Genomic DNA, 10,093 nt, shown 5'->3' on the forward strand with positions numbered 1-10,093 from the left:
CGAAGTTGGTCGTGGCGGCAGTTGGCCAAGACGGTCGATTTTGCCGAATTCAACATCTCCACCCTCACCGCGACCAAGTTCTCCATAAAGTCAGTGGAGATAATGGGCCGTTTAGTTCGTGTTTCAAGGTTCTTAGCACTTTCTACCCTGGGTTTTGCGTCTAATCTTACGTATTCAGCTAGGGAATATTATTTGGCATTATTCTGGGACTTGAGTCGGTGGTGATGTTCTGCTCAGTCGGGCTACCGGAGTCTAGCGCTCATATTTTGCCCTTCTTTCATTTGAGGTGCAGCTTGATACTTGTGTAGCGCGACAACCTTCAACCCAACAAAGAGGGGGTGTCCTTTTTTTTCTTTGCGGATGTCGGCTCAGGGTGCATTCTTACTATCAATACCGATATGCGCTCGAGAACTGGCTGGTGAGTGAATCCCTCCTGCACCAGAGATAGCTAACTGGAAGGTTGGGGTTCACTTCGTTGAAGACGGCAGATTCAAAACTAACTTATCTGGCCGTTATTTAGTCTAACATGTCGTGCGCGCAAGCTGAAATGCGATGAAAAAAAGCCCCAGTGTTCTCAGTGCCGGAAGGCCTCGAGGGAATGTCGGCCCAGCGAGGGCATCGTGTTCCGACACCAGCAAAATGCGTCGATGAATAAAGATGACAGGGGAAGGCTGACGGGTTTTTATTCGTACAAGAATACATTTGATGAGAATAGTGTGTGGTTGGAGATACCAAAGCAAGGTATGCATAGGTTAATTTTGAGGCTATCCGAGATGGGGACGTGAAGCTAATACAGACGACTGTTGGAACAGTGACTTTTATTGACGTTACCGATCCTTATGCCGAAGAATTGGAGGCTTCTCTTGCGGGGCCCGAGAGCGCACCTGCAAATCGACCATCGAATCTTTGGGGTAACAATGGACTGCAGCATCTTCGCTCAGCAGATACTCAGACTCATGGTCTTGAGGCCCTTTCCGCGGCCGCCACGGGAGACACATACACTTTGCAACAACCGCCAGCGACTACGGGACAAATATCCGTCAGCTCCACTGTACATAACAATATTCCCTTCGCTCAGACGGAGGCTCACCATACGCTGGGATCCATGCCATCTCCGAATCAAATACGGTCATCCATGACAGATCCTGCTTCCCCTTCAATGTCAATCGCATCGAATAATAACATAAATTTCCTTCTTAATCCGTCTACATCAATTTCTCCACCAATCGATCCCAGCCTTCACGCACCCAGCGATCGCAGAGAGTCCCCTTTTCACCAGAGGGTCATTGGTTCCCAGACAAGGCCCGTCGAAACTGACCATGAGATTGCATTCTTACTCCGGCATTTCTCAGAATCTCCCGGACAGTGGTGAGTGTACATGTTTAATATGCGATTATGTCCTATATCTAAAACGTTTCCCAGGATGGACCTTTTCGATCTAGGCTCTTATTTTGCATCGCACGTACCCATTAAGGCCGTTGCGAATCCTCTTCTGAAGTACGCCGCCTGCGCCTATGCCGCAAAACAACTTGGTAGAGTCAAGGGGGCCAAGGGCAACGTTGGTGGTGTCTGCAGCAGACAAGCAAGCATGGAAATATGGCCAGATGCAGACAGGGTTGACTGGTATTTCCATGGAGCTAAATATTACGAAAAAGCTATCCAACTACTCATGGAAGCGTTACAACATGACGGGCAAGGTCTTCCGATTAGCACTGCGGAAGGCTTAGGACAGTGGCAAGCAGCGGAACTGTGCAGTGCAGATGAACAGAGTCATCCTTATAAGCGACGGCGGAGGTTTTCAAACAGCCGAATGTCGAGCGCGAATTCTGATGAAGTTCTAGCTGCTACAGCTATCTTGTCCGTGTACGAATTTTTGGACGCAACAGGGCCGGCATGGGATCGGCATTTGAGTGGAGTAAAATCACTATTAGATATTGCAGAAGTTGGGATGATGCCACTTGAACAATGTGTATCCCCTGGAGAAACGCCTCGACCTCCCTTACGGAAAGCCAGCTTTTCCAAGGCTAGGAGGGCAACGTTTTGGAATTTTGCCAGGCAAGACTATCTATCAGCTTGTAAGACTAGTCTTTCGGTATTTTTGAGCGTAAATGAGCTAACTGTTCTTAGTTATTAACAAGTGTAAATGCCGATTGGACACAGATGATCTGACTTTATGGACAGAGGCAGGGCTCCTGTTAAATGACATGGGATATGTTCAACCGAGTAATACATCCGTTCGCTACCAGGAGGGAGAGGATGTCATGATGGAAGACATGATCTCAAATGCCCTAGTCTGGTTGTCTTCAAAAATTGTTAATTATCTAGCAACCGACGATAGCAATGCGCGGCGAACAGAGACTGCTTTAATGGCCCGGTGGCAACAGCTACGAACTGAGGTCGATGTATGGTATCGAGGATTGTCAGATGCATTCAAACCGTGTGCGCGGGTTTACCACCCGCCCTCATCGTTGAAAGCGAACGAAGAACCGTACCCCTTCCAAGAAATTTGGTATAGCATTCCCATGTGTGCGTCAGCAATGCAGCATTACCACATGGCTCGAATCCTGCTACTTGTTAACAAACCACCTGAACCAACCGCCTTCAGAGGTACAGTAGCCGGCCAAGAAAATCCCCATCGGTCGGTGGAAGCCGAGATCCGCTTCCATTGTCTTGAGATATGTGGGATATCTTTGTCTAGGCCAGACGCTTCTGCACGGATAAACTCTGTCCAGCCGCTATTCCTCAGCGGTATACACCTTACTGACGATCGAGAAAGGATGACTGTTTTACGATTACTTCGAGAAATCGAAAGTGACCTTGGCTGGGCGACTGAATACCGTGCGGAACAGCTGCTGAAGCAATGGGGGTGGAATCACAACGGTGCTACATGACGGCCCTCAGTATTGAAAAGAAATATAAATATCTACAGTGTCCAGCGCTTTGAACACATGCAAATGAAAAATTCGAACATGGGTTTGCGGCTGACAACTGGCGCTTGGTTATTCCGTACGGAGCAAACTACAGCATGCCATATTGAAGCTTAGCCGGCGACACTTGACTATCAGAACCCATCGACAAAATCTTCCAATTTTCCAGCTTTTCAGCTAACCTCCATGGTGATAATATCGATTGATGGAAAGAAATACTAGAGTGACCCCTTTTTACGACCAACTCCACACGAAACCAATTCGCTTACGATCCTCCATACCGGCCAGCTTACCGCTAAATTAATAGATTGATGCGGCAAAGCACTTCCACAAGCTAATTCCATGGAGTGTTTGATGAAGGTTAGCTATCTCAAGAAACGGCGAGCTAAACTGCTCGGAAATATAAGCGGTTGATTATCCGAGCAAAGAAAACTACTGGTCTTTCTCTATCTCTAGGCTGTATGGGCCCCAGTGTGAAATGCTACCTTTTTCACTTCGAAACCGTGATTCTGACATGCAACTCTAAATATAGGCCTGGATAAGGTACTGCTGAGGTGAGCCGATCTCTGTGGCCCATTTTCTCGTGGGAAATGTGTGCCAATTGATCCTTCCTATTTTGATTATCGAATTTGTTTAGCTATGAAAAGGCAAACTTCGCAAATTAATGAACAAATTATTACATCCCTTTCAACTTTGAAGCTGGATCAGCACGTCCACAAGCTAAAACAAACTCATTCCATAACAGCATAGCAAGACAAACTCAGAACACAGCTCGGAAACCTCACATGTGTTGAACCTCCCCATGTTTCCTGTTTCTTTGTCACTACTATCGCGAAGTGGCAAATTATTGTTGAAATAACTGCCTTCTTGTCTCCAAGCTCGCTTTTGGCACATTGGCGGGCCCCCTTGCAGCGAATCGATTATAGCCATGTTTTGAAAATCCGTTTATATATCACTTTCACTAGTTGTACCTCAAGGCAGTACAACAGTAGCTCCGCGGCGAGGAATCCTACAAAAGTTGCTGCCGGGTTGACAAACCGAAGGGCGGCCTGGAATAGCGGAATATACGGGAGAACAAAACCAACCGCCATGATTATAGTCGTGGATGCCACCATGGCCCGAGCCGCGCGGCTTTGAATGATAGGAATTTTAGCAGTTCGCAAAAGATGGACAATTATGGTTTGCGTGAGAAGACTGCAAGTGAACACGATTAATTGATGTGTTTCGAGCGTACTGAGATAAAATTGGAGCGAAGCGTGGCTGGAACGAGCTGACTTACCCTTGCAAGAACCAGTGAGTGCGGAATAGCTTTACAGCCTCCGGATCGTCGGCGGTGCGAATGTTGTAGTAGAACCACCCAAGGCAGAACGTCAACACGTCGATGGTGGAGCTCGTTGGCCCAAGGACGATGATGAATCGGAGCAAGTCTACGTCACACATTAGTTGACAAAGGGAACCAAGCGATATATTAAGGCGGAACCCACCAATGGCGTCCCATTTTTTGGGCTCTTGCAAGTACTCTTCGTCCATTCGATCCCAGGGAATTGCGATCTGACTGATATCATAGAGCAAATTTTGGATAAGAAGCTGCAAGCTCGTCATCTGGATACAAGGAGAACAATTAGCATCTCCCCAGGGTTAGCTTTAAGAGCTGTGCATACCGGTTCAAATGGAAGCCACGCACTGGCAATGAGGATACTGAAGACATTGCCGAAGTTGGACGATGCAACCATCTAGCTTTTGTGTCAGCCCGATATTATGAAACAATTGAAGGCGCCCTACCTTGATATACTTGATTGTGTTCCCGTAGGTCACTCTACCCATGGTCACAGCATCCACGATTATGTTGAGGCCCTTTTCGGTGAGGATTACTGCCCAAAGTCAGTAGACAATTACTTGAGTCTTGTCTAAAAGGCGAGATCTTACCGTCGGCGCAGTCTTTCGCAACCCCTGCTCCTGAATCAACAGAAATTCCAACGTCCGCGAATCTCAATGCAACACAGTCATTAATCCCGTCACCGAGCATTCCGACGCAATCTCCATTCGCCTTTAAGCTCAAAATGACTTGCCCCTTTTGAGCCGGACTTAGCTTCGCGAATACTTTGCATGTTCTGATCACATCGTGGAATTGGTCTGTTCCTTCTAACCTCGCCAATTCCGGTCCCGTTATGGCCTGAGCGTCTCCTTCGCTGACGTAACTGACGAGGTTTAGCAATTGGCAGAGCCTCAGAGCGATTGGCATGTTGTCACCAGTGAGAATCCTGACGTCTACTCCCAATCTTTGCAGCCGTTGAATTGAAGCTGCGGCATCTTCTTTTGGTGGGTCGAGGAATGTCAGGAAACCTTCCAAAGTTAGGCTGGATTCTAGGTCATCTTCAATGAAATCTTCGTTGCCCATCTCGGAATCTTTAACTTCCCTAGTGGCCACCAGAATCACTCTAAACCCATCAGAGCTGAGGCGTTCGGCCTGGGCGGCAAGCTTTTTGTGCCATTCTGCACATAAGCTCAAAGTCTTAGCCCCGTCACGAACAGACGTACAAAGAGCTAGCACTTCCTCGTATGCTCCTTTACAGACCAATTTGAGCTTCTTGGTTGGTCCTCGAATAATGCAGCTTGATCGCCGTCTTTCAAAGGTGAAAGCAATCTCGGAAACCGCCTCGTAAGGCGGTGTCTGCATTGGCTCTCGCGATTGGAAGTTGATAATGGCAGAGTCAATGCTTGTCCCTTGAATTTCTTGACACTTGGCGTTGATAAAGGCTAATTGGAATACTCCCCGGTTCCTCACACCTGAGCAATCGAGATAGTCAGAAAGCGTGATTTCGTCCTTTGTCAGTGTCCCAGTCTGTACAAAGGCGAATTAGTTTGCTGACTTCTGTCCCAAGGAGTTGAGCAAAACTTACCTTATCGCTACATAGAATTGACATTCCTCCCAGGTTCTGGATTGAGTCGAGACGCTTAACGATGGTCTTTTTCTTGGAAAGACTGAAAGCTCCCTTCGCGAGGTTTGTGTTCACAATGGCCGGAAGCATTTCGGGGACAAGCCCTACTGCAACACTCAAGCTGAATAAGGCCGCATTTCCCCAGTTTCCAGTTGTCTTTCCGGAAATTCCCAAAACCTACATTGTAGTGCATCAGTATACAAGTTTGTATATTCAATTTTAGGGGAAGTCACTTACAATCGGCACCATCGTGAGCATGAACCCAATTAACATGTAGGTCACGTTTCGGATCCCTCGTTGGAAGGAATTCACAGGCCGCTTCTTGTTCAGTTGCTTCATTATTGTCGCAATGAACGAATCTGATAAGGTCAGCAACCATATTCGAATTTTACTATCAGAAGCACGCTCACCATCACCAGTTCTCAACACCAAGCCTAGCCCACTGCCAGAAATGACGCTCGTCCCCATGAAGGCGATATTCTCAAGTTCGAAGAACCTGGGATCTTCCTTTTCAAATTTCGCAGGCTGCAGATTAGGGGTCTTGCGCAACGGCTCATTTTCCCCGGTCAACGTTGACTGGCTGATGTATAGGGATGACGCCTCCAATATTAAACAGTCGGCAGGCACAGTGAGACCGGGCCGGATGATGACAATGTCCCCCGGCACAATATCTTTGACATGAATTGTGGACTCTGAAGTCTGCGTGCCATCCAAGAATTTGCCCGAAGTTGGGCATTGTCGCCGAACCTTCGTGTCTGCGCTGACCGAAGACTGGAGCTTGATGACTGCGATGCTACTACGGTATTCTTGCCAGAAGCGTACAGCAGAGGATATCAAGATCATTACCATAAGTATAACGAAAGTTTTCTTCTTTATATTAGCAAAAATGTCCGAATGATAAGTCGGAGTATAAGGGACTCACCCAGTCCGGCTGAGGCGTCGCGACGCTGATGATTGCTAAAAATACCAGCAGAATAGTAAACGGATTGGGCAGAATTAGAAGTAGTAACTTCCACCACGGCGGAGGATTTTTAGAACTGAGAACATTGGGACCAGCGATTTTTAGGCGTGCGTCGGCTTCAGCTTGGCTGAGACCTTGCCGGCATGATTGCATATACCCAAGGGCAGAATCTGGAGGAATGGAGGCAAATGCTCGCAGGATCGAAGGAGATGTCGAGTCTTTCGCGAGAGGCATGTGCCACCAATTGGCGTGGGTGGTCCCATTAACTATATTTGGGCGATCTTAGGTCCTGATAGGAGACGTAACCGACGTCTAGGGCGGTCTACTTACCATTTTGTCGGTTTTCAGGTTCGACTTTCTGACCTCCAGGCCATTTGGTCAAGCGTCTTAGAAGGAAGCGCATGTTGCCGTCCGGATGATCTTGGTCTTGAGTCTAAACAATAAAAGAGAGATTTCCCGCTTCGAATGTGGCTGCCACTGTTTGTCTTTCCTTGTCTGGACACAATCCTGTCAAGATAGCCAAGATAGCTGTGAGCAGCCTCCATCCGGGTGAGTTAAAATCCACAAGCGAGTCGAATAACAACAGCAAAATATGAGCACCACCGGTCAGTAACGGTTGCGGTCATTCTATGGCGGCTTCAGCTGCTGTACTAGAACAACAGCTAGCACGCATGTGCCAGCTGATGGAACGAATTGCTTAACGGTCGCCAGAGCTGTGGAAACTACGAGCTGAACTGCTCGTAGTCAGATGCAGTTGGAAAAGAAATTGGAATGTGAGATGAAGAGATACGCGACGAAAATCGGATATCTCAGGGAAAAGAAGTAGTGAAAGAAGTGATATGATGCTTTTCCTAATATCAATATTCGAAATATGTTATTGCTGGAAAGGTGTTAAAAGGAAATCTTGTGTTCAAACTGAGCGCCCGAGGACTCTATATAGCTAGACTCCTGGAAAATGTAACCATCGGAACAAGGCTTACGACAAGCATGGATGGTGCCGGCTGGGCAGAGTGAAAATTTTTCTGTGGCTTTGAAAGACCATCCCAGGTCTTGAAGTTTCCGAGGCTCCTTGCGAGCAAAAGCCTCTCAAGTGGTGCGGTTTCGTCAACGATTATCAGCCCTGAAAGTTAAGCTTTGGTTTAAAGGCTGTGGATTGGAAGATTCAACGCAAGGCTAATACTATTAAAGTCTATAGGGCCCTGTTGTTAACAAGCGTCGATCCCAGGCCGGGTGTTACCGGTCAGCCCTCCTCACCGTGCTTTCAAAGCCGTTGGAGGGTTTGATCTCGTTAATCACAAGTTCGAGCTTCCGTGTATCCTTGATATACTCACACCTTTATTCAAAACTTCGAGCAGATTTTACCCAATTGCCTAGCCACGGTTGCGCCAACTCCCTGACCTTGGACAAATCATCAACCAACACCTTTGGTTGCGAGACGCCGGTTTTGATGGAATGACTTCGATATCATTGGATAAGCCTGCCTGATGGCAAGGAAGAGTCGATGGCTGCTTGCAAACCAAGGCTTTTCTATCCTATTCAACCGGAAGATTTTCGACAAGGGATACGTAAGTTAGCAGGTTGTTGGCAAATCAGGATACATTTGATATCTTCTGGGCACCTTAGCTGACTATCTGCACGTGTTCCTGACAAAAAATTCCGTGACCTCCTAGTGCATTTGAAGGGGAGCCAAGCAGATCTGCTGCAGCCTTCTAACCATGCCTTGGATCCTTGGATCGTTGTGTTAGCTACGTCTCTTTTATGATGCCGCTGGCGTTTGTACGTGCACGTAAGACCAAATCGGAGTGTCTCCGAGAAGATCTAGCCTCTATCCCCCCAATCATGGGCCACTTAACAGCCCATGAGCGACAACTCCTAGGCAAAGACGAGAAAAGATTTATTAACTCCGAAACAAACGTTATCCTGAGCTCTGGCGGCTGTAGGAGAGGCTCTGACTGGTTCCATGGCTCATCAAAGACATGCCCCAAACGTTGTCTAGCTGCCAAGTTGCCAGCTTCACCCGGTTCTTAATATCACTGTATGAGCGGGATTCCCATTGAAAAGGAATATAAGCTCTACACCGTGCATCCTCCATGCATCCTTCTCGGGACTAAAATGCTATAAGTCCCTCGGGCGGCCTCTATATGTTTGATATTAGGAAATGAAAACAAGCACATTCAACCATAACGGATAGGGCCATTATCTTCGTTATTCTGGAATATAAGTCAAACCATTATTCTTCCCCTACCAGTTTATCTAGCGCATCCCCATATATCCAAAGTGTCACCCAATCCTCCTTGCGGATCGCTCCCAGACTCTCATACAATTTCAGGGCCGGTGCATTATTCCGCAGACATACCCACTCCACTTTCGAACCATTGATTCTCTTTGATTCCTTGGCTAATTCTCTGATCAATTGTCTAGCATAGCCTCTCCGTCGATACTCTGGTCTCACATAGAGCTCTTCTAGGAGCACTCCTGGTTCTGCGCGCCAGGTGGAGTAGTTATAGTAATACACCGCCATGCCAGCAGTTTCGCCTTCGGGAGCGATGAGGAGAATAACCCTCGCGTATCCTGGCCTAGGAGATTGTGAGGCCGCTTGGTCCGACGGTCCTTCGAAGATGAGTGTCTGCTCGAGGGTGGATTCCGTGGCCTTGACGAGGTCCAGAGAGTTGGTGTCCGAGGCGCCTGCTTTGATGAATGCTAGGATGGTGGGAACATCTGTACTTTGTTTATGCTGCAGTTAGTCAATCAAACAAGGGCCAATCTTTTCGCCGGGGAATGAGAAGGATGCGAGCGGAGTTGCTGAGAGCGGGATAACCGCTCGGCATAACGGCTAACTCCCGTACCTTGTTTCGTTGCGTGGCGAATACTCGGCAGGCCCGACATGCTTTTATTGTTTCCAGCCAGTATGTTTGCGGATCGGATATGGTGGTAATAACTTGACTGATTGCTTATCGACAAATATTTTCATTTGAGTAACTACAGTATTGACGGCCATGCTTCGGCTTGAAGTCGCCGCTCAATCGTATCGCCCCACGCCGAAACTCCGGCTCAAAGATGTGGGATGTTTAGCACGGGCTAGTTAACGGTTCGCGAGCAACAAATAGGACTAGTGCATACAAGTGCCACATAGCATTTGCTTAACGCCACAAGAAGTACAGTGAAGGTTGTGACTGGCAGCCACGTGCCTCAGCACCAGGGCAAGGATTTGAAAATAACAGCATTGATTAGCAAGTGCGTGTCCAAAATACAAATTACACTTGAGT

At 47.6% G+C, this 10,093-nt stretch overlaps 3 protein-coding genes across 5 annotated transcripts; 1 reads left to right on the forward strand and 2 right to left on the reverse strand.

Annotated features, from left to right (window-relative positions):
- Window positions 1-104: 104 nt before the first annotated feature.
- CIMG_04661 (uncharacterized protein) lies at window positions 105-3,618 on the forward strand. Its single transcript, XM_001245219.2, has 5 exons — window positions 105-418; window positions 521-741; window positions 813-1,368; window positions 1,423-2,075; window positions 2,128-3,618. The coding sequence occupies exons 1-5, from the start codon at window positions 399-401 to the stop codon at window positions 2,889-2,891; spliced, it is 2,214 nt and encodes a 737-aa protein (XP_001245220.2). The 5' UTR covers window positions 105-398; the 3' UTR covers window positions 2,892-3,618.
- On the reverse strand, window positions 3,414-7,760 carry CIMG_04662 (magnesium-translocating P-type ATPase). 3 transcript variants are annotated; one of them, XM_004446020.1, is made up of 11 exons: window positions 7,158-7,760; window positions 6,789-7,093; window positions 6,277-6,733; window positions 6,104-6,225; window positions 5,828-6,043; window positions 4,854-5,769; window positions 4,710-4,798; window positions 4,589-4,660; window positions 4,412-4,529; window positions 4,207-4,354; window positions 3,414-4,121 (listed from the first exon to the last, which is right to left on the reverse strand). In XM_004446020.1, exons 1-11 carry the CDS (start codon window positions 7,228-7,230, stop codon window positions 3,848-3,850), a joined length of 2,790 nt encoding a protein of 929 aa, XP_004446077.1. In that variant the 5' UTR covers window positions 7,231-7,760; the 3' UTR covers window positions 3,414-3,847. The 3 variants fall into 3 exon arrangements, with proteins under 3 accessions (XP_004446077.1, XP_004446076.1, XP_004446078.1); XM_004446019.1 differs by lacking the exon at window positions 4,589-4,660 and having other exon boundaries at window positions 4,207-4,529; XM_004446021.1 differs by having other exon boundaries at window positions 3,414-4,529.
- Window positions 7,761-9,033: 1,273 nt separating this feature from the next.
- Window positions 9,034-9,766, reverse strand: CIMG_04663 (acetyltransferase). Its single transcript, XM_001245221.2, has 2 exons — window positions 9,674-9,766; window positions 9,034-9,545 (listed from the first exon to the last, which is right to left on the reverse strand). The coding sequence occupies exons 1-2, from the start codon at window positions 9,711-9,713 to the stop codon at window positions 9,058-9,060; spliced, it is 528 nt and encodes a 175-aa protein (XP_001245222.1). The 5' UTR covers window positions 9,714-9,766; the 3' UTR covers window positions 9,034-9,057.
- Between the last annotated feature and the right edge of the window lie 327 nt (window positions 9,767-10,093).

This window comes from Coccidioides immitis, assembly GCF_000149335.2.
Source record: "Coccidioides immitis RS genomic scaffold supercont3.4, whole genome shotgun sequence".
In the NCBI taxonomy this organism is placed as follows: Eukaryota; Fungi; Ascomycota; class Eurotiomycetes; order Onygenales; family Onygenaceae; genus Coccidioides; species Coccidioides immitis.